This window comes from Xiphophorus hellerii, chromosome 9 (genome assembly GCF_003331165.1).
Source record: "Xiphophorus hellerii strain 12219 chromosome 9, Xiphophorus_hellerii-4.1, whole genome shotgun sequence".
NCBI lineage: Eukaryota > Metazoa > Chordata > Actinopteri > Cyprinodontiformes > Poeciliidae > Xiphophorus > Xiphophorus hellerii.
Genome location: NC_045680.1, coordinates 9,963,479 through 9,988,160, shown reverse-complemented (window position 1 = coordinate 9,988,160; position 24,682 = coordinate 9,963,479). Strand labels below are relative to the sequence as shown.

At 34.6% G+C, this 24,682-nt stretch overlaps 1 protein-coding gene across 2 annotated transcripts in view; it reads right to left on the bottom strand.

The window, feature by feature from the left end:
* Positions 1–24,279, bottom strand: part of LOC116725853 (adhesion G-protein coupled receptor D2) — an 89,211-nt gene extending 64,932 nt beyond the window's left edge. The window contains exons 1-20 of one of the 2 annotated variants that reach the window (XM_032572232.1): positions 24,125–24,279; positions 24,008–24,044; positions 23,507–23,531; positions 21,298–21,522; positions 20,551–21,165; positions 18,971–19,168; positions 18,374–18,438; positions 17,772–18,062; positions 17,553–17,664; positions 17,283–17,429; positions 16,892–16,994; positions 16,494–16,605; positions 15,882–15,937; positions 14,944–15,070; positions 13,934–14,037; positions 12,001–12,103; positions 10,831–10,984; positions 10,463–10,596; positions 9,928–10,043; positions 8,512–8,632 (exon numbers count right to left, since the gene is read on the bottom strand). In XM_032572232.1, the coding sequence (XP_032428123.1) occupies positions 8,512–8,632; positions 9,928–10,043; positions 10,463–10,596; positions 10,831–10,984; positions 12,001–12,103; positions 13,934–14,037; positions 14,944–15,070; positions 15,882–15,937; positions 16,494–16,605; positions 16,892–16,994; positions 17,283–17,429; positions 17,553–17,664; positions 17,772–18,062; positions 18,374–18,438; positions 18,971–19,168; positions 20,551–21,165; positions 21,298–21,522; positions 23,507–23,531; positions 24,008–24,043 (2,844 nt within the window). In that variant the 5' untranslated portion in view covers position 24,044; positions 24,125–24,279. The remainder of the gene's footprint in view (positions 1–8,511; positions 8,633–9,927; positions 10,044–10,462; positions 10,597–10,830; positions 10,985–12,000; positions 12,104–13,933; positions 14,038–14,943; positions 15,071–15,881; positions 15,938–16,493; positions 16,606–16,891; positions 16,995–17,282; positions 17,430–17,552; positions 17,665–17,771; positions 18,063–18,373; positions 18,439–18,970; positions 19,169–20,550; positions 21,166–21,297; positions 21,523–23,506; positions 23,532–24,007; positions 24,045–24,124) is intronic. The other variant, XM_032572231.1, reaches the window with a different exon arrangement.
* Between the last annotated feature and the right edge of the window lie 403 nt (positions 24,280–24,682).

Sequence of the window (24,682 nt, the reverse complement as noted above, 5' to 3'; positions counted from 1 at the left end):
TGTCTGCAGCACAGATTGGAAGACGGGAAGGAGGGGACATGGGAGAGTGAGGTCATGAAGGTGAGAGTCAGCTGATTGAATGCTTGCTTGCTAACAGGCATTTGCACACGGGAATAAAAACAGAGACATATATATCTGCTTATGACAAATGGCGAAGCAGGGAGGATTTTACAAATTAGATGGACGGTAAGCTAGAAGAACACACACTTCCAAACACACAAAAAAAGCACACAAAGGTATGGTTTGGCAGGGGCGAAGGGGCTCGTTTGCTTTCTTATGACACAGTCAATTACTAAATTGAGCTGGCAGGTAATTCTAAGGTAAATAAATGCAGGCAGGTTTAACAGAAGAAGAGGTCTTAGAGGTGGTGGTGCAATGACAGGAATTCTCTCGCCTTTTTCTTTGACAGGAAACCTATTATATGCACCGCTTTATTTTTGCAGGCCAGTTTTCAATAACTGATGTTTCCAATAGTATTTCACTCCCACCAAAACGGAAAGAAAAAGTCAGGCTTAGTTCATCACATATTCATTTTGCTGCCCTCTCTTTTAACTCCTAGACTTAAATATATACATTACATAAGAAAATGACTGCTGATATTATACTTTCATAAGAATTTCCTGTATGAAATTTAGCATTTGGAATTAAGCCTCCCTCTGTTAGAAGTTCTACATTCAAACAATATTACAGAGTGCTCTACATAGATTTTTTTTTCTTTAAACAAACTAAAGAAAAAAGAAGAGAAGGAGAAATAAAACACACTATAAATATACTACTTAAAAAAACTGCAACATCCTCATTATAAGTGCCATCTCAAAGAAGCGTACTGGGAGTCAGGGCCGACCTTGGTATCCCGTTTGAATATTGTTTTAATGCCGTGCCTGGTAATTGAGAATGCAATGCTAACAGTGGACTTTTCTTTCTTCTCTTATTTTCTTGGGCAATGGGGATGCAAACAATCTTGTCATGAAACTATTTGTTTGGTTTTTTAAAACCATGCTTCAGAACTAACCAGTAACACAAATAAGTTATTTCTTTAAAAAAAAACAAAAAAAAAACATAATTTGTATCCCACTGCATTAAAAAAAACTGAGCAAAAAAATAAAAATAAAAGATAAAATAAAATAAAGTGAAGCAGGCAGAGCATGCCACATGGACAAAATTATCAATTGAGTGAAACAGGAAAGGAAAACGTTCCTTCTGAATGGGGCTGCTGTTCAAGTCTGGATGAGTTGAAAAGAGAGAAACAAGATCCAGAATCTGATGTTTTTATTTCCTCAGCTAAATGAAAAGCACTGACTTGGAGTGAATCTTATTAAAGCCAGATTGTAATAGTTGATCCCCATTAACCTCTATAGGTTTCTTAAGAGAGACATTTTATGTTCAATTCTTCTCCTAATCTACAAGCAGAAATAAAATTCTACACCTTATCTAGACTTAGGCCCCTATTAGTTTTTGTTTATAATTAGATTCCATTTACATTGGAAGTCACAATAAATTCACATTTGAAGGCAATAAAAAGCCAAATTATTCTATGCATGTGTTATAAAATTAATCCAGTTAGACTTTAATTAAATTAGATTAGGCCTAAGTATTTATCGACTTGTTTATAAATATTGTGAAAAATTTGTCATCAACAATAAACACCAGCTATGGTGTTTAACAATCCCAAAACTAACAATATTGTCAAGGTTGTTAATTTTCTACTCCATGCTGTTATCTCGTTGAGAAAATGAATTAATATCAATATATTTTAAAATACAATTAGAGTTGTTATCTTGTGTTGTTTAGCAATAAAACTAACATCTCAATGTAATGAGTGTCCCGAAGTAACTTATTTAATAACAATCAGTATTTAAAGAGCAGGACTTGAATTTGTGAGGCTTCTACTGCTGTGACATGCAGTAACAGTCATACAGACAGGAAGAAATTGACTTAATTACAAGTGGCGATACCTGTTTGTGTACACAAACCTGTTAAAACCACCAACTCTCTCTTAGAGTTTTGCTCTAAGCAACTTCTGACTGAAAAAAGGGAAAACCTCTTCTTGCACCATCATTTCAGAGGCCATAAAAGCATTGCTTACTCACACAACAAATCTTCCATATGGCAAAAATCAATAGGCAGAGCAACACTTTATTGATCATATCTATATCTTAGATATACTCTGATGTCAACTAGCCAACTCTGGTCTGTGCGTGCAGGGGTGTGTGTGTGTGTGTGTGTGTTTGTCTAAGTGTTGATATCTGTTTGGTATTAATTAGAATATTTTTTATGCAAATATCAAATTCTAAAATATCTTTCAAGAATGTGAATCAATCTTAAAATTAAATTATGGTGTGAAGTAGTCTCTTAGAAAAGAAAAAGTACAATTCAGCTAAAAACAAAGTTGTGATGTCTTTCAACTCATAAAAATAAATGCACTTTAACTTTTAAGTTTAAAATAATTACACACCTACTGGCTTTCTCAAAGTTGTTTTTAGACATTAATAAAATGATGAATTTCACACCTAGAGGTTTATTCCACCTATGAAAATCTCCTAATGCATGAGATTTATGAGAAAACTTAAAACTTTTGTTAATGTGAGAAAATATATCTAAATACAACATGATAAAACAGACAACATAACTTTTCTTATCGATTTCTGTGACTACTCAACTGTTATAAAGGCACAGGGCTGCCCTCCTCAGGAAACATTTCACTATAACAGAAATAAACCAACACATCTCTGAGTAGCACTTTCCCAGTCAAAGTCACCAACTATCGACAACTCGCAGAGAACAAACATCACCTTAATATTTTCTTTACCAACTGCTCAACTTCCTTCACCTCTCCTATGCTACCTTTTTTTTTCCACTAACATCTAACTATCTCTGAACCTCAAAGTTATTGATAGTTTAAAGTTATGGGATAATAATAGGATGGACACTGCATGGCCAGGAAGCTATTATACCCAGATAATAGATGGTACAGGGATTTTGAACGACATTACCCCGAGATTGGATGACAAAGAGTGGAAGAATTTATGACCTACCCAAAGAGCACCCATTCTTCTCTTCTATCTCTTGCTGATAAGGGAGTAGATGAGGCATGACTGTATTTATGGTGAGGATGTTCATAAAAAATAAATAAAATAATAAAACAAGTAGTAGTAGGTAAGAGTAAAAAGTTTCAAGCATTCAAAATTCACCCTGATGTTTATTTTTGATTAAAAAAAATTAAATATGACAAGGAACCATGATTTCTCACATTTAAATGAACTCAAGAAAATGTAGATGCACCACAAAATCAGGTCTTGACTGGATTCCATTATTCAGCCAGAATGGCCCAACCTATGACAAGCTGTTCTGAAAAACATTTTCTGATCTGTGAAAGCACTAAATGTAAGTGCTACCGGTTAGTGCTAGCAAAAACACTCTTTGGTGTCGATGTTTACTGTTCAAAGATGACAAAAAGTTAGCCTCAGGGAAGTGTTTTTGATTAGGTGACAGAAAGCAAAGAGCTATAAAAGCTATTCAAAAGGGGGACATATTTTCTAGGACACGTTGGGGTATGTCTGCAGTTAATTTAGGTTGTGAGATAGCAAATTAAGGAGTACTGAATAGACAACAAGTTGTCATGTCTGACCTCCTCCATGAACTGAATTTCAAATTTTCAAAAGCCTTTTGAAAATTTAAATGAATGTAGACCTCTAGAGAATATAGATTTTACAGTGATTGTTTTGTAACACACACAATGTGACTCTACTCCTACTATGAATATTTATGGACCACACAGCAGAAAGGCTATCTTGTATCTCGTATTAAAACAGCTTAAGAGCCACTGGAATTTGACAAAATCGACATCTGCAGGTGAACGGTTAAAGAAGCTGGAGATTGGTGCATCTATTCTGGGTTGTCTGATTTGAGAATGTTACTCCATGGGTCAATAAAGGTACCAGTCCTGCACCTAAAATGACAACAGTAGATTCTAGTTGCAACGTAATATGGCAAACATTTGATTGCTGGAATTAAATAAAAACAAAGAAATAGAACAAATAAAATAAAACATCATGATGATCACAGGAGTGGTTCTTCCACTTAAGCAGAGCATGACACAAAACCTCAATTCTGGACATAAAATTGAAGCAAAATTTAATCGTGCTTTCTACAAGTTCAGAAAGGCAAAAGTGCATTAATGCCAGGTCAGCTGTGATTTTTTCACTATAATGTGTTCAGGCAATAACAACAGGGGAGATAGTTTGTAGTTGTAAGGATTGTAGTGGGGGAGATGAGCGAGCTGCATCAGGGAGAGCTATGAGAAAAGGCTTGTCAACATTATCTGTTTTATTGATTTCATAGTAAAAGCTTGCTGCTTAAGCATTATGTTACTTGTGCTGGGCCCATTGACAATATAACAGCTGCAAATAATAAAAAAATAAATAAACACACTTAAAATTTCTTACCAATTTATGGGTTTGCTAGTTTTATCACTTGTTCGACAGAAATTTGCCTGTCCCAGTCTTATGGTTATATCAATTTAATAATGTGTGTGAATGGTATTAACTAAATTCTCACATAAACATGAGGACGGATGATGAAATTTGAAAGTTGAGGTAAAAACATTAAATACTGAACCAGCTTCCTGAGAGTTGAGAAAGAAAAAAAAAAAGAGAAATCATAACTCAGGCGCATTCTGCAGCCATAGATTTTCTGACATGAAGTAGCAACTGGCCATACTTGTAACAACACAACCACTAATAGGGATACCATCAATAAATTGCAACTTAAACATATTCTGCAATCTATGTCTTTCCAACCACCTTTATCAGCACAAATTAGGCTTTTTCTAGCCTACAATGGCATGGTGTTTTCTTTAAAGTCTCGTCTGCTCGGTCAAAATTTAATTTTGACCGATTTAGATTTAGTTCTATAAAGAATACATGAAAGATGAAATGTTCCACAAGAAAAATTTATATTTTTAAACTGGGAGGAGGACAAGTCCTCTTCACACATAATTATTGTGACGGCCATGAAACCATGCATCATTTTCCTTTCAGTTTGCAATCATGCATATTTTTTATTTAACACATAAAATCCCTACAGGATATGTTGGAATTTTTGGCTATGATGTGATAAAAGTGAACTTTTGCAAGGAACTGTACAGATGACTTCACTCAACCTATTTAATATTTTTAGATTACCGTTATAGCCAATAAGAAATAATCAGAGCAATGTGTTTCCTCTATTCCAGACACAGAGCAGGTGCAACCCTGCACATGGAGAGTGGCTGCAGAGTCTCAACTCCTGCTGAACTTGGATTTGAGTTTTCTGACTCCAATCCATTCAAGGCTAGTTAGTTTGAAGTGAAACCTAAAGTTGTAAACCTCCCATCTATATTTTGTATAAATGTAGTGAGATGTTTCAGAAGCCAGATTATAATACATAAGGGGTCTTAGTTTCACCTTGGATATTATTTAAGCCCCATGTGAGAAAACTGCTTAAATCTGCTCTCACTCATTGATACAGTTCTGGCATAAAAGCCACTTGTATAACGTTACCCAAATCACCTGCACAACATTAAATATGGTTGAGTTTGGAGTTCGAACATGCCTGTACGGTTGTTAAAATTAGGCTTATTTGTCAGTGGTTTACCAAAATGTAAAAGCTCAAGAACTTTTCCTTATGACCACTTGGATATTTATCCTTCAGAATAGGGTGTTTTCTGAAAATTTAACATTTCCAGCAAGAAATGTTTTAACTTTTTCCATTTTTATTTGCTTTTATCAGAGAAAAATTCATTGATTCATTAAAAGTGTCCTTGAATTAATATAACAAACTGCCATAGAAAATAGAATTTTTGTCTTTATAGAAGAAAAACAAACAAGCTTAGTCACTTTTGTTCAAGTCACTGATTAAAAGTGTAATCAATAAATTTTGGTGTCTTTTACTTAATGACCAAGGCCATACTGCATCGTCAAAAAGAGAAAACTTAAGAGATCCATGAAATTTAGAAAAAGTAGCAGGCAAAGAAAAACAGAATGTAGGATTCAGAAATGAAAAGCTGAATAGACAGAGCCAGTTAGAATTAAACACATAACAGTAATCCATATCACACATTAAAATGTTAAACAGTGCAGTCCTACAACAAGAGCAAAGTAAACCCCTCTGTGTTAATTACTGTCGACATGGAAAAAATATAATTAGATATGAGAGGGGAAACAAAAACTATTTATGGTAAGCAAAGGATCTGACTTAATGATTAGAGTAGAGCTAAGTCCTCTATTGATTTTCCGGTTAAATATACAGCTCAATTAAAGATGCAGCTGATTAAAAGATAACTACGACTTGCAAAAGCAGATGCAGAGAAGTGGGGGGGGAAGGGCCGAATCCAGTCTGGTCTGCTACAGAGAAAGTATTACAAAATATGTTTCAGGCTTTCCGTTTGGACAGGAAAGTAGAAAATAACTCTTAAAAGCAGAAAATCATGATCCAAACAGGTACCTTTCTTATTAAAGAATGGATGCATATTTGAACATTAATGTGTGTGTATAAAATATCAAACAAAAAATATAAAACAGCAAAAACAGTACAGTATCCACAATTTTTAAAAAAAAGGGGGTTTTGACAATGTGAACTAAAGAACAATAATACTGAGCTTTGAATACAAAAAGCAGAAAATAAAATAAAATGAACAATTAGAGTACAATTTTCATTTTAAAGTAATTCCCTTTTTAACACATAGACAGCAACCTTTTCCCCTTTTTACTTTATATTTGTCAATGACAAGTAAAAACACCTTGATATATCTCGTATCCTCTTCATATGAGAACTGCAGAATTTCTAAGTTTAATAGAAAACCTTTTTGTTTCTGATTTATGAACAAAATATTGTTTAAATTGCTTAAACTCTGATGTTATTTACGACCTTTGCCTTTTTCCAGCTAATAGTAACAAACAGATGGTTGTTTTAAAGGCTTTACAAAAAAACTTAGAACAACTACTTCTTACATTATTACAACTACATATTACATTATTACAAATCACTATAGGCAATTCAAATCTGCCTAATGTGATATATGCAACATTTGTAATCAGAATGTAGTTTTAAGTGAGGGAAACAGATAAAACTGGAATTAGTACAGATGGGCATTCTTGGTCAAACTCAGAGCAAGGCTGATTAAGGCCCTAAGCAGAAATTCATTCAGGGGCCTAATTCCAATTAAGACCAAGAAGCAACACAGTGCTGCTAACTTCTGTTATAATTTCTACGCTTTAAAAAGTACTGACCTAATTGTGAATTAAAATGTATGACAAACTGTGCATAGATCAGTTGCTTCAAATTATTTATTACTAATGAGAGCTACAGATAAAGGGCTAGTTTAAAGAATATTTTTTTAAAATTTCTGTATTTAATGTCCATTGTGATTCTATAAAGACAACGCAAGGTAAAATGATCAGCTTAATATTTTTGTTTTTTTATGTAAATTGTAAATTAAAAACATTTAGGGGTCTGAAAATATTTTTTTAGCTCTCGACACATTTTTGAGCAGGTTTTCCCAACTACTGCAGTGAACCAGAAGAGAAGTACAGAATTGTAAATATATATATTTATAATATTTAAAGCCTGATTAACAACATGTTAGAAGCACAATGTTACACTATCTCAAGTTTTTAAAATCCATTTGTTAAGTGAAATAAAACATGACAATTTCATGTGGTAAGGCGACTTTAAGCAACCATGGAAAAAGATCAAAATATTGCAATAATATTTACAGTTTTGATATGTGTGTAAAGCTTTTTTTAAGCTTAGACATTTGAAGAAATAGCTATATAAGCTTTAATTATTACTCGAGCTATAGAGGTGTTCCTCTGTATATGAAATACCTGCATATTTGTGAACATTTCCTGTGAGAACCATCAAAGTCTCTTGGATTGATAAGTTTGTGTAATGTCAGCGTACTTGGAAAGTGCAGTGTTTAAGCAGCACATGTTAAAGCTATATTTATGTCAGGATAAAAGCAGAGAATTGCACTGACAGCAAATGAGAAACTAAACTGATACTTTAATGTTCCAGCTGACGAGAAAGTGAAAGGAATTTTCAGAGAATCTTGTTCTTTGGTTTTCCTTTCATTAGAAATTAATCTTAAAATCCATCCAATATATTGTTTTCTTCTTTTTATATTTTACCATTGGTACCACACATCAATTTTCTAAATAGATTGTGCAGTCTATTTAGCTGTTTGCATTGATTTGTGCTTTTTATATCTGGTCCAGAGACCTTGTACAGTCATAAAAGGAATCTATCCCATGTAAAAAAAATAAAAATAAATAAATAAAATCAAAACATGCATGAATGTGCATGATTGTGGGACCATTAAACTTGTTTATGTATTCATGGAGACTTTAACCTATTTTTGTTAGTAAAAATTAAGTGCAAAACCTTGGGATGTGAAGTATTTCTTTTTTGTAATATCAAATTTTTTAGTCTTCAATATCTGTTCTAATAACATACATGAGTGTGTATGCTTACCTGTAGGGAATTGAGAAGAATGAAGAGGTAGGCCATGACGATGGAAAATGGTACCAAAACGCCAAAGAGCCATGTCAGTCCAAGGATTGGCAGCAACACCAACACCGCTTTCACTGCAGCCCTGCACTCACATGAATACAAGAATAAATCAAGTAAGGAAATCAAACCACTCACATGTGATTCTGAGTTAAGAAACATAAGCAACACCTGATTAAGTTCTAACAGTCAATTTTATTTAATTTCCAATTCAGGTCAATATTATTTAACTTTTTTTTTAAGTCAAGGAATATTTCATTTGGACAGCAACTCTTCCCTGGACAAAACCAAAGACTTGCATTATCATGCAATGCTAATGTGAGGAAAAACTTCAAATATGCACAGGAAGAAACATGCTTGAAAAAAAACATCTCTGAATTTTATGAACGGATATTGGAACATGTAAAATAAGTTTGATCTGAAATGGATAAATAATTTTTAGACCCAAACAAAAAGTACAAAAAATAATTCAACTATTCTGATTCCTTTCTGTTTATATTAAGCTTTACTTCCACTTCTTCCAGCTTGCATAATAACCACCCTTACATTTTGAACTCCTTTTAGAAGAAAATCCAGCAGCTCCGGCAGGTTGCTTCTTCCATACACAAAACCATGTGGGCAGGAAAGCTGATGTGGTGACAACTTCCCACCCTCAATGTGACTTAATTCTGTTTAGAGTAAAATTAGCTTCCCACTCAGGTGACTGCCAAACCACAACAGCTGTCTGTGCATTTGTGTGTTTGTGAAATGACATGCACCTAGAACTGGTTTATTCTGTGAGCCAATGTGTTTGACTTTCCACGCCGGCTGCCGCCCAGAGGTGCAACACAGTTCAAGGCCTCCATTGAAAACTCTCACAGTGCATCTACTGTGCTCCTCAGTGGACCCGCAAATAAAAACATTCACATAAATACACAGTTTATTTGTATTACCATCAGATTTTAACACTAATCGTGTATGGAGGCAGGGTATGTTGCATGCAAAAGATTAACTCTTATTAGAGCAATGATACACTTCATACTATCTCTGAATCAAATTAAAAAAGAGTGATACGGTACACTGTTATAAACCAAAGAGTCTTACAGACCTTAAAGGACATCAACACCCAATAAAAGCAGGACAAACACTAAGGAATTGTAGGAATTTCAATTATAAAAGCTACCTGAAATTACAACATATTAAGACAGTTAAAACTTGAAGTAATTTAAATATTTTTAAAAAATATATAGCATTAATGCAAAGCTACTTAAAATATATATTTTGACAAGTTGATAAAAAGAAAATACATTTGGATTCAACTTGTGACTACAGCTTTCGCCCAGCATCCCTGACACATTCATTTTTAAAAGAGGACAAATGGTGCCTCCTAGTGGCCACTACCTGATCTGCTCATAGGCTTGCTCAGCAGGACTCATGCCCAAGGCGAGCATGATGGACCTTCTCTTTGCTGTAGAGACGGTGATGATTACCACCCTGGTCAGAACCAAGATATTGACCTGGAAATATATTTAAACAAATGAAAATAGAACAGAAAAAAGTCAGATAATTATTCTTATTTTGCTATATGTCTTTCTGTTAAAATGTTCTGTGCAAATAAATTATTACAGATTTTCTTGTCTAATAATGTGATTTCACCTTTAAAAAAATATTATAATTCAAGCTCACATACGTTAATAACTTGAAGGGAAAAAGTGGAAAAAAGTCAAAATACTTTATAATTAATGATCAAACTGCAGAACAAAATCAAACTGTTACACTTTTCTAAAAAAATAATTTCCAAGGAAAAGACCAACATTTAGATCGCAGTAACTGTTGGATTTCCAGATACACAAAAGTTGAATGTTCGTTTTATTTAGCACTTTAACAGTGGAAATAGCACAATCAACAACTTAAAATAAATAGATAAATTTCTGACCATTATGATGAAGATGACCGGACCAACAAATCCCCAGATGATGCCATTTTGGACACTGAGCCAACAGTAGTCATCAGCTGAGTAGTTGCCTGAGGCTGATGCAAGAGTGATGGTGACGATCAGCACAGGAAGACCTGATAATATTAGGATAAAAATTAATTTACTTGAGATTAAGTAGTTTGATTTTTTTTTAAAAAAACAGGAAATACATGGAGATTACAAATACAGTATTTGTGACAGTCAAGTCTTTTTTATTTATACAAGATTTACTTAAATTTTAATGAATATCTGCTTAATGTCTAAGATATTTAGGCACCAGACCTGCTTTGCTTTTTCAGTGACAAGACATATACACAAAACCACCATACCCCAACCGATGAGATAGTAATACTTCATGTGATGATCCTCGCTGAGATTGACTGCAACTACTTTGCTCCAGAGCAGCAGTCCTTCAACCAGCATCCAACTGAATGCTGCCATGAAGAAAAGATGGAGCAGCGCAGCAACAAGTGTGCATGCCACCTACAATTATACGAAAATCACAAACAGAGAAATTGCAAGATTTTGGTTTACATTTCAAAGTGAAGGTATGCAGTGACCTTCACTTCACTTTGCAATTAATGATTGCAAAGAAGTCTCATAAAAGGTTCATTAATAAAATAATTAATATGATTGATATGATATGTACTATTTTAACTGATTAAAATACTGTGTCATAATTGTTATATAGAGTTTCAAAAGGACATTTTCAGACACCTATTAGTAAGACACATACACATTTTTTCCTCACCGTCTGAAATTATATTATACCAAACTCCAATCAGAAGTTTCCAAAGACATGGCATCACCATCTGGGCATTACCCTCAATGTTTAAAGCGATGGCGGTCATTCTGATCTGATTTAACTTCAGACAGTGAGAAAAAACATGTATGTATCTTTGCAATTAGTGCATGACAACTTCTGGTTTCACCTCTAAATACAGCTTCCACAAATTAAAGATGCTGGAAAACAAATAAATTGCAATAGAATTATGAAACACACTGAACATCCAAACAAGTTAACTATGTTGTATTATTTCAGGCCTTGTTATGGAAAACCTTATTAATACTAAAATAACCAACAAGCATCAAGCCATCTTACTAACCACCACAGGCTGGGCCTTCTAGCTGATTGGTACAGCTTTTATGGTCACTTATCATCATCTGCCAAAATTATTTGTTTTCCATTTGTTTTTACATATTCAACCTCAAATAGCAGCAAAACAATTTATAGTAGGCTATTTAGTTAATTAGACATTCTAATAATTATGAGTTTAATATTTTTTTTGTTATTACTATAATTTGTATGTCATGAAGGAGTAAAATTAAAAACATGTATGTAACCAGCACAAAGCTGCTGTTTAACGCCATATTTTCCCACTAGCAAACTTATACTATCTTATTTGATTCACATTTGTCCATAATCTGTCCCTAAGAGCGACAACATTACTCACACAGACTGATAAATAAAGAAGATTTGTTTACTGCCTGTACGGTACCTTGCTGTGTATGGCGGAGCCACTGCAGAGCAGAATCACCTGGGCACAGATCAGAGCTATAAACAGGTTTTTATGGATGGAGGTCCTGTCTGATTTAGGGATGCTATAAACACAGAAAGGGACATTTTAAAGGAAAAAATGTTTAGCGAGACTGAATCACATCATATGAGTGCTGATAAAATGTTTGAATTCAAATGAAAGTTTAGGTTTTTCTTCATTTGGTCTCTCTATAGATCCTTATGAGATGTATTAAAGGACAGCAGAGATAATTATTGCAAACTTAAACCAATTACCCATAAAAGTACAAAATAAACGTATTGACAACACAAAACATAGATTTATGTTAACGGGTTGAAGTTAAAGGAAGAAAAGACAAACTATAAGAGAAACTACAAAATTTAAATCTATGACTTTGACTATAAAAGACAAGTTTACAAATCTAAATTTCGTGTCCATTTTTCATTGATTCTGCCTGATAATCCTCTTGAGGACAGGTGTTGTTGAACCCAAATGGAAGATAACTATGACTGAAGTTTTCAACAAAAACTATCTTGAAGTAGCTAAGTAAATTAAATGATAAATGCCAAATGATTGTCACTATTTCCTTGGATACACTGAAAAAACTCAGTGTGACTAATATGTAAAAAAAGAAAATCAACATCAATCTCACTTAGTGAGATCAAGAATACATTTTTCCACGTGTAAGATTACTTTTACTTTCATTGCTAAGTTAAAGAAACAGGATGTGACAATTGAGTTTTAAAAACAGTGGACAAAATGTTAATTCAGTTAAATTAATTCACCTGTTTTATGCATGTGTCTATTATATACCACCTCTAATCACAGCTGATCTAATTCTATAAATTTGCCACATGATTCCTTCAACTTGTTGAGATTTAATTGGAAATAAGGGAAAAGTAAATAAAAACCTTAGTTTCCTATTTTGTTTTCCAGAAAAATACAATTGTTTAACGGCAATAAAAAAAAATTTATTGAGAACAGAATCCATTGTCAGATTAAATAAAACTCATTTAAATGGGTAACAATAATAATTGTTTTGTTCCCGCTTAACACATCCTAAAAGAAATTAAGGATGTGTCATTTTAGACACAACAGAATAATATAATTACTCTTTTCACCAAAGTATTAAACCACAACAAGCTGACACAGCTTTATGCTTCTCTTTATTAATGTGCTGCAGCAGTGCAGCAGTACTAAAACTTCCATTAAAGCTCAATTATTTAACCATTTAGGCAAATGTCAGCATTGGTGCTTCACACCAAATAAATTTTACAGTCTCTAAGCAAATCTCCACCTTTCCAGTCAGTGTTTTATCTTTGGAGTGGGATGAGTTAAATGAAGATCATACAGCAGAATGTGTGAAATGAACTGCTGCCCTCTTTGCTTTAAGGACATTTATAAATTGTCAGGGCAGCATCTCTTCTGCTGATTGAGATCCCTATGTGACTATTATGTTAATTGCCAGCTGTGGGATTCTACCATAAAACTTCGGAGAGGACTCACATGTAGACAACAGCAATTACAGCATTAGCAGAAGTCAATACTGATAAAAGCCTGTGGGACAGAAGGGGAGTGGCCAAACTCCCAATATTTCATCCCATGCCAGATTAATGTGTGTATTTTTAGTAATTTCAGTTCATTTAAGGACCTTATTCTGGAGTGTGAATCAACACATTTGAGTAAGATGAACTAATAACATAAGCATCCATTTTATTATCAGAAATAATCTAAATTAAAATATTTAACCAACACTTGGCAACAAATACCCATAGAATGAATGTTGTCGGAAAAGAAGTTTATTCTTAAGTTTAAGGCAAATCAAACCAGCTCAAAGTTTGTTGGCTGTGACAGCACAGAGGCTAATTATTTGCATCAACGGTGAATAGAACAGCAACGTTAAACAGCTACTCACTCCAGGACAGTGAAGAGCATCAAGGTCACAACCAGTGCGCAGAGAGATGCCCCACAGCCGATGAACGTAAGCTTGGTCAAAATAAGCTCTTCTTCAGGACTCCACTGAAACAGAGGACACACATGGTAATGGAAAAGAGAAAATGAGAGTGGGAAATCTTTTCTAATATGGAGATTTGGTTGGTAAATCATATGGTAAATCCTAAAATTTTATGTTGCTATATTTTACCTTTCACTAACAATGATCTTCACATGAAAAGACATTAGAACTGAAGATTGTGAAGACTCTATTCAATGTTTTCTCATGTGTAATGTCTAAGATTAAGCATATTTTAACTATAAAAATCAATTTCACGCCTTCAACTACTTATTGTGTGTGAGACTACAGCCCATAATATCTGCCACAAATCTTGATTATTTTTACATTTATACTGATATCCATCTTCAATAAAAGTTTAAAAGCTCTTCAACTTCACTAAACAAGAGTTAAAATTAATTATGGCCTATGGGAGTTTATAGTCACCTCATAAATTGTTTGCTTGGTTTTACATCTAAACATCTAAGCTTTCACTGAAAAAAGGAGAATGGAGCTCCAATTTTTACAATTTTTGTTAATTTGTTACATGTAATCAAATTAAGTTAGTTAAACTTAATTTATTTACATTTGTTTAACCAGACAACTTAATACACCATATATATTTGCTTGAATAAACTTAATTTGATTACTTGTAACAAATTAACTCACTTATTTTGGGTCACTTGTTTTCTTTTTTTAGTGTTCTCTTCAAATAATATAGGGTTTCTATGAGCGTATATCTAGAGTTCAAACCTTGTCCCATGCTTCAATAGAAACTACCAAGTATTAATGCCATGGAATTCACTGTAAGACAGGTCAGACTGGATGTTTTTAATATAACAGTAAAATGTCTGTCTTTGGTTCTCTAGTTTAAGCTGTGGGTGTTTCACATACAGGAGCAGATATTTACCTCCTGTCAATAAATGTGTTGTTACCTTAGATTCCATGTAATTCATCAGGACTGCAAAGTTGGTTGTGTGGTTACACAGACATGAAGTATCACTAGAGCCAACAGAGATCACGGAGCAGCCATCACTGGACCAGCCACTCCCGTGACTATGCCTAGATAATAGAGCACAAAAGCATTGACACAAACATAAATGTTCATTAGTTCTCCCCATGCATGGATGGGTTATCACAAGGTACTCTGGCTTTTGTCCTCCAGGGTGAGTGTGTGCATCTACAGTATATTTGTCATTTCTGCCCATGTGTTGCCCTGTGTGGTGTACTCCGTCTCTTGTCCAGTGGTTACTGGAGACATTGGTTCGCATATATCTGTGTGTTGCAAAGGTACAGTACAGACCAAAAGTTTGGACACACCTTTTAATTCAATGAGTTTCCTTTATTTTCATGACTATTGACATTGTAGATTCACACTGAAGGCATCAAAACTATGAATAACACATGTGGAAATATGCACTAAACAAAAAAATGTAAAACAACTGAAAATACCCCTTATATTCTAGTTTCTTCAAAGTAGCAACCTTTTGCTGTGATTACTGCTTTGCACACACTCCGCATTTTCTTGATGAGCTTCAAGAGGTAGTCACCTGAAATGGTTTTCACTTCATAGGTGAGCCCTGTCAGGTTAATAAGTGGGATTTCTTGCCTTATAAATAGTCATGAAAATAAAGAAAACCCATTGAATTAGAAAGGTGTGTCCAAACTTTTGGTCTGTACTGTATATAATACTAAGATGATAATACACTTTGATTCGCTATGCTTTTTGGAATAAACTATTTAAGTCTGATCATACAAAATATGTTTTTTTAAAAACCAATGTTTAGACCCCAATTATTAATTTCATTGAGATCTTATTGATAGAAAAATGTGCCATGTCTATTAAAGTGGATCTGCTGTTGGTCAAACTTACAGCAGGCTGAAATTCCAAAATGCGCAAACAGGAGGAACTCTCTGGGAATACTTTGTCTAGAAACAAAAAGATAGATTTGTGTTTATTTGCCATCTCTTCCAATAGCAAAGTGTCAAAATATTGTAATAACCAAGCTAAATACGAACAAATCTCTTAGCATCCTACCATGAGGATTCCAGCATGTTCCCTTAAATGCACCACGGCAAAAGCTTTGAATGTAATCCATTAGCAGGCTGTAATCATTGAGGTCGACATTGAGTTTTCTAGAATTTCACATGCATCTTCTCAAACCATTCTATGCTACTATTTCAAGAAAATCAATGCCCTTCTTGTATGTAAGAGGACAATGTTTTCATTCAAATTTATTATTCGTCTTTCATTTTGGACTCTTTCCCTCAGGAAAATGAATCCTTATTTTGTTGTTTAGAAATAAATTTTACAATTTTTGTTTAAATTATATCATTAGCAGAAATGCCACTTTTGGTTGGAACTAAATATTTTTTTAAAAACTCACAAATCTTTGAATAGTAACTTCAATAATAGAATGAGTACATGTACAGTAATTGTTTAGATTATTTTACAGTATGAGGCACCATGAACAACATCCTGTACCACTTGTAAAGATGAAAGGGTGTACTGGACAGCCACAGGGACGGTTTGGCCCTTCAAGACATCTCTGACAGTCGCCGATATGACAGCAGAGGTTAGTTTGCCTGGAAGAGTACTAGAAAGACAAAGAACAGTTATCACTAACATAAATCTTACTTTAAAATAATCTACTGGCTTCATTTATTTGAAGGACAGATCATTGTACAGATGACTAATGTAGAAGCATCAGTTTTGATGCAAAGAAAATTGATAATATTTCTACAGTTCTGGTAGTTTTGCTTGATCAAATTAAACAACAGAAGAAGTTCATTAGAAATATGAGATAAGAATAAATTGTTGAGGCGAGTTCAGATGTACTGTTTTTATTTCGGAATAACATCAATGGAGCAATGGTGTCTAACCTCTCTGTTGTGTTTAGCTGAGTCTCTGTAGATTTCTCTGCTGCAGACACAACCTCACTGAGGTGGCTGTAGTGGGTATGAATAAGCATCACTTCTTTACATCCTGTTTTCACACAGAAAGAACAGCTTGATGTGTAACCCATCATAGATTAGTGATAACCAAAAGAATAGAAAGTGGCAATGAATCGGCAAAAAAAAAACAACCAAAAAACTGAAAGTATCTTTTAACAAGTTGGGCCTCTGACATGTTAAAAATGTCTACCTAAAATAGTGTTACCATTTAAATTTATAATTTTTGTCGATGGCTGAGTTTCAAATATTAAAATCTAGACATTAATTTTCATGGTGCAAAGACATAAGTTGTGAATGACGATATTTCATTCCTACGTACCTAATTTATGTAACCGCTGTAGTTCAGACTCTGGGATAATCAGCTCATCGTGACTACCTCCTCTGGGCCTGTGAGAGGAGACTGCAGATGGCTTGAAGACCTGACTGTTGCTCTCGGGAGAAAGTTTTTGCCACTTCAGGTACACATCTGATAGCACAGGAAGCATAATATGTGCACAGCTTCTGTTATTTTATACAACTAATGGTTTATGTTACATGTATGAAGATGCAAACTCTGAGATGAAAAGAATAATTCAAAACAACACATCACCTATGTTTTTAGTAGAGAAAGTGAAGCCCCTTTGCTGCACAGACAGTGTGTCTGCAAGAGCTTCGGTGAGACTATCAATGCTCTTGATAATTGTAAATGGTCCAGTGTTGACCTGCAAACAGTTTTTAAAAAAAAATCACAATTAATATAGGAAGGGGTTCTATAGGTAGAAAATTTGATGAACAACTACTGTTACACAAACAAAATATAATATCTCACCCCATCCTCAGTCCGACCAACCCACTGCGTAGCTGTTTGCGGCTCAAGCATCACATTTGCTAGCTTTAAATAGTTTGTAGCAATGGACATCATGACCTCTGCTGAATTGGTTCTTGCAGAGTGGGTGCTGACTGCAATGCCATCAATCAACTGAGCGAAGTGGAGGATGTCAATTGAGGTTAAGGGGTGATGGCCATCAGCCTCTATTGTATGCACAGCCGCCTGAGTCAGCTGCTGCAGGGAGGTCAAATCTCTGTTTTGGGAGGTGTTGATGCTTAGCTCCTCCATTACCTAGACACAGACAGACAAACAGCTCTGAACCACATTAAATTGACTAAATGATTTACACCAATTATATAAGTCCAAAACAACATCTTTGTGGAAATAAAATTAGGAAGTGCTTCACAAATAAAAAAACAAACTCCTATGTCAAAATTATAAGTCTGATATAAAAATATCATATCTGATGTACACAGACTAGGTTTTTAATGTAGTAGCTCTGCTTTTAAGGTTTCTTTCAGTATACTTACACATTTTTAAGCTTATGAGGATTAAATTACATGATATACTTTTGCCAAAGACAACTAGATGTCACAACTTACCTGCGTGATGTTTGGATATTTGCTCAATTTATTGAAAAAAGGAGACTTTGGCAAACTGGGCTTTGCTGCAAAAGTATAGACAATAAAGTGTAGTCAGATCAACTGATACAACAAATTTGACAGATGAAACCAACGTGGCAAGTTATTTAAACTAAAGTTTGGATTATAAACAGTTTTAGTTTTCAGTTCTAATTAGTAATTATTATTCTTCCAGCACTTATGATTTTATCCCTGCCAAACTCCCATGAGGAGTACCACAAAAAACTATTTTTAATCACTGTTTTACTTCAATGTACTTGCTACACATGCTTGGAACTGAAATTTCTAAATGACATCACAAATGAAATGTTTGATTTGCAACTTCATGCTAGCCCGATACAGTCACTTGTAGTATTAAATTGTGTGTTCAAAAGATTTTTACTCTCTGGCCATTGCCCTGATATGAGATGCTGATTATGATCAGCCTTAGTGCCTTTTTTATGCTTTATAATTACATGTGTACGGTCAGATATAGTATAGTTAAATATTACATAATATATCCAACGTAAGACATCATGACAGGTTTTCATTAGAACAGACCAAAAAATAAAAACGTACCCTTCTTTAATTGACAGACAACTCTCTCGTATGAGTTGCAACTCTCTAAGAGACAGCTCTCTGTAACTGGGTTAAACACTCCACAATCTTCATGGACCATCTTTTTCTGGAAAACTTTGACAATGAAAGTTTGGTTTTGCCAAGAAGTCCCATCCAACAACGGATTAAATAAATCCACAGTGAAATCAGCAAATTTCCCTAGCAAAGAAAATTGGTAGGATTAATGCTTTTGTTAAAATAATAACATTTAAAATGTGTTTACATAACAATTTATTAAAAGCTAATCTGGAATGCACAGTTTCTAAATATCCCTTGCTTTTATTTTACAGCGCAAACCTTCCAGATATTTTATAGTTTTCATTTGATCAAATGTACTATTCATATTGATGCAAATGGCCCTTTGTAAAAAAAAAAAAAGCCTTTGAAGTGTAAAAAGTCCAGTAAGTTATAAAATGTTTTATAACAATGTTTCAGAAGTAAAATAACTTTGTGTATTTTGCTTGACCACCTGCTTTAGAGAGCCTGGCTGATAAGTATTATGGGGTTTAAATATTGAGCAGAAATAACAAATATGGAATGTAAGTCAGAAAGAAAGTGAGTATATTATAATGTTTGCAAGTTCAGTTGTAGGAGAGGGAGTGAGGCTTTTGGACACTTAATGCTCACTGGGGACCATGATGTCAGAGAGGGAGAAGTCTGTTTTCAAGGGTGGGACTCAGAATGATCTAAGTTAAAAAACATTTACAAGAACCATTTAGAGTTAGTTTGCCAGCTACAACTTAGTCATATTGCTCATTTTTATCTGTTAGTCCTCAGTTTGGTGGTTGAAACAAACAAAAAAACAACAATATTTCTCAGTATTAACAGCTACTGTAGATAAGTCAGGAAAGCACTTTGGAAAAGTATTCATGATCTGAGAATTAACCATGCCAAGAAAATTTCTAACATATTATGCCATTACACGCACAGACTTCAGTTCCCATTAACTTTACATGTGATGTAAAAAGACAAAGTAGCACATCATTTTTAAATGAAAGGAAACAGTTTTATGGGCTACAATTTCCTTTGAAATACCAATTTGCAAGGAGTGGTGTGAACTTGTGTTCAGCTTTTACTCCAAAGTTAGCTGTGAGTCCATTGAGGAATGTTTCTAGGAGCTTTTCAAATCTGGAAGTTGGTATAATTGACAGTTATATCTCAGTTAGATTAGATTGAAAAATGTCTGTCAACATCAAATTTCAAGTCTTTCCACTTGAAAGTGCCAGATGGGTGGGGGTTACTACATGGAATGTTACTTAGTTGTGTGTGCTCAAAAGCTGTTTGGCCTGGTGTCCATTAGATTTTTTTTTTTTGTCTGCATAGCAACCACACCCAACTCAATTGTGAAATCAACTAATGTGAAATAAAAAAAAAAAAAGCTGCATAGTTTTCTAAAGCTTTGGACTTTAAGGGATGATTTTTTTTTTTTACCTTTAGGTTAAAATACACGAGTTCTTTTCCTCTTAATTTCATCATAGACTAAAGCCTTGATATTAGATTTTTGCAAAAACTTTGTCTTCTTCCTGTCATTTAAACTGTACCTTGACACGGGCTTTCCTCCCACATCTGGTCCTCTATTTCCAGTAATGGCTCACTCCACTTAAACACCAGCCCAGAGGAGATGGTTGAACACTCATTTTCCATGGTGAGTATTTCACAGCTGCTCAAAACCCGATCCCAAATGTGCAGATTGGTTATTCTCCCTGAGAATGCATCATTTGACTCAAAAGAGCCGTTCTGCCCATGACCGATAATGAAGAAGCTATCTGGGCTAATGCTGTCATTACTACAATTCATGCCATTCCCCCTTGAAACCACGTGGCCGTGAGTGTACAGGGCCCAGCTTCCGTCATCCTGGCTCCAAGAAACACACACAGAGTGCCAGGAGCCGTCATGTTCGAAAGCGTTGACGTAAGGCCCTTGTTTGCCGTGTGTCCGCAGAGCCAACTGAACAGGGTTTCCCTGGGTCAGATTTGCTCGGAGTTGGAAGTTATTAATGGAATAAGAAAAGACTGTGGAAATTCCGGAGGTGTTTAGATTGAAGTGGAGTTGGGTGCAAACAGTCAATGAGCTCATGGAGGGAAACTTGCGCAGAAGGTGAGCATGCATCTGGTCCGAACGCCTGGAGAAATCCAGAATCAGTGTCTTGGAAGAGTCTTTGATTTCATCCCAAACAGAGAGAGAAGGAAGTAGTTATAAAAGTTAATCGTAAAATAAACATTTTACTCCTAAAAATGTGGAACATTTGTGCATCTTATTTGTTGACAAAATAAGCAAAATTAACCTACTTTTTTGACGTGTTAGGATTTTCCTGGCAATCCACACACGATGAGAGATATTCTGGTTTTTTAAGAAGCTGTTTAGCTGTTGGTACTCTGCCAGGTTGGAGACAGTGGCTAAGTTGCCAGATAGCTGCTTGCATTGTTCCTCTGCATCCTTCCATTGCAGGGTACGGTGAATATACTTGTAGTACAACTCGTCATATGGCTGGCTTCTCCTTTTCACTCTTAGTGCTATTTGAAAAGCAGAGAGAACAAGTTGATAGAAAAGCTTCCACCAAAGTGGAAGTCAATATATAGGCGACATCCCAAAAGTTCAAGAGTGTCACTGCACTAAGACGGATGAGCACTGGCAAATAAAAGTTATTCTCCATATGAACCAGATTACTGTGTAAATGATGGGATGAAGATCTAAACAATTTGATGTCATTTCAGGATTCCAGCCATCTACAAAAGCCTTATGAGAGTTTTCCAAGTCTTTACGGTAAATGGACTCTTCAGTCCCCTGCCAGACCTCTAATTATTTTTTTGTATGTGTACATCTAAAACATGCATTACAAGGGTGGATAAGTTGCACTCGCTATGAGTCACTCTCCAAGTGATGATGTAAGTGCTGAAAAACATCTGGGTGTCTCACTGAGAGGAATACCTCTCTGACTTGCCTAAAGCATGTGAGACTTCACTGCTCCAGCACAAAGTAATGCATTTTCCATGTAGTTCTAAGGCTAGATTATGCTTCTAAGATTTTTAGCCGCAAGCTGACCTGTTACATCAAAAGACTTGGGTTTTCTGTTTGAGCATGTTTCCACAAGCAGGAGTTTCCAATAAATACATAGGAATAAATTCCTGTTCAGTTATATCCTGATAAATTTTGTTGTACATGCTAGATTGCTGCACTTTTTCTCTACATATCAGCCGATGGGCTCAGATAGAAAGATCTCTAGATCATCCACTGAAACTAATGCTTTAATCCCTGCAGATTTGCCTGGAGGTTTTTTTAATAGGATTTAGCTGAGTGTTGATCATGTAAGAATTTGGATTTTGTGTCTGAGGAACAATTTCTGTGAATTAGGTCACCAGATCTGTATTAGTTCAGCAGATCTAAATTTTAAATCTCCTGGATCTAACAAGATTCCTTCTGGAAGAGCGATTGTCCCACAGCATCACAAATTGTACATAAAAGTGGATTTAAGGTTCTTTTCCAGATACAGCTCTGGAAAAAATTAAGAGACCACTGAACTAAACCCCATTGAAAACCTCAAAGTTATTCCACCAAATATTGATTTCTGAACTCTTTTCCTGAGTTAAAACATTAGTATTGTTGTTTCTAAATGAATGAACATAAGCTTGTTTTCTTTACACTATTTGAGGTCTGAAAGCACTGCATATCTTTTTGTGATTTTGACCATTTGTCATTTTCTGGAAATAAATGCTAAATTTTTGTTTGTATTTTCAGAGACATGTCAGTAGTTCATAGAATGAAAGAACAATGTTCATTTTACTCAAACATATACCTATAAAGAGTAAAATCAAAGAACTGATTATTTTGCAGTGGTCTCTTCATTTGAGCTGTATTTGTCATTAACTTAGTTGGAAGCAAGAGGTGCAATATTAACATAAAAAAAAATATTGACTAGCCTTTAAATAAGCTTTGTATAGATATGTAGAGTTTGGGTTTCCCATGTCAGGCATCCTGCTACTTGGGAATGGGATGCCAAGGTTTCCCTCCTGGAACTGCAACATCCAAATTGTTCAACAAATGTGCCACTGATGACTTACCAGTTCTGTTTTTATTTTTTGTAACATGAGACTTTATAATCACTGAATAAAAGCTCTCAAATTAAAGGCTGAATTTTTCTGAAAAATTCAGGGTGAAATTACGTTACTGCAATCACAGATGAGATTCACTGATGTCTACTCCTAAATGTGGTTGACCCTGAAGAAGAATACTCCATAAAATTTTCAATAAGAAGTGACATAAATAAATATCCAATAAATGGATGCAAAAAAGCAAGGAAACACACCCACAAAATGAAATCACTCAGTACAAGAACAACAGGAAATAGAAATAAAAACCAATAAAAAAGCTTAGCTGAAAAGAGACTAAATATGCAGTGTTAACAAGCTGATAATAAATACATAATGTGACTACAGACAAATGGGCTGCAGAGCAGAACATCACTCCAGCTATGTTGTTTGTAAGAGAAAATTAACTTACCTAATATCCAGCTTTGAACGCAAACCTGTAACACAAATCCAGGTTTAGTTCAGCTGTGAAAACAATTTAGGTTAAATTAGTAGGCAAGAGATCAAACTTGAAAACGAATTAGTGGCCCAATAAAAAACTGCGTTCTCCCCGTCCAGTTCTGTTTTTAAATCCTAACAAATGTATTATTTTCTCATTTAACTTTTTGAATTATATTTTTTAAGGTTCATTAAATTTCCATAAATTCATAAGTGTTCAATTTAACAAGGCGACTATTGATAGAGTGCACACGTGGTTTTCAAACTAACATTAATACAAAATAATACGCTGTTTTTTTTTTGTTAATTGCGCATTTGTTTTTCATCTTAACTTATAAAACCTGTTAACTTCTAGAGTAGAACAATATTTTTTAAAAATGTGCATCTGATAGATCGCTTACCAGGAACACACATTCCAAATAGTTTTAAAAGAAGAGAAACACATACTACTGGTTAAAAAATAAAGACTACTTACAAGCAGAGATAAAATGGGGAAATACAACCAGTGCATCCTGCAACAAATACTTCGTTAGCTGGAAATAAAGCGACAAATCCAACAGTGGTTTCTATAAACACAACGCATTGTTTTTACCTGATTTGTTCGTCTCTTTTGGTCGTCTTCTCATTTCAAGTCGAGCTGTGTCTGTGAACGCACCATCAATCCGTTCTGAAGTATGTTTACTTCTTAGCCATGCAAAAGTACAGGCGAAGTGCTGCCGACTCCAGGGAGCATTAAGGGAGGATGCAGATGAGGCTACGCAGACGATGAGTGGGTGTAGCCTGGAGCCAGCAGCAGAGGGTGGTAAAAGTAGGGTTCAAGGACATTTGGGGGCCCGGGGTGGACTTGTTGGGGTCTAGTAATTTAAATGTATATTTTTAAATACATTTCAGAAACAAATCAAAATTTTAAAGTGTCGACTAGTTTTCAAACCTTTGCCAATTAATTGCGGTAAGCTAAATATTAGTTTCTGGACCAAATCCTGACAAAATGTGTTTTTATTTTTCTTAAAAGTGCTTAAAACGAATCACAGTTTGTTCAGTTCTGTTAATCCACTTCATATTTTATAGTGATACATTATAGCTCAATGGAATTAAGATGCTTCCTGTATCGTCAAATTTAAAAAATTACTGCTACAATCTCAGAGCCCTA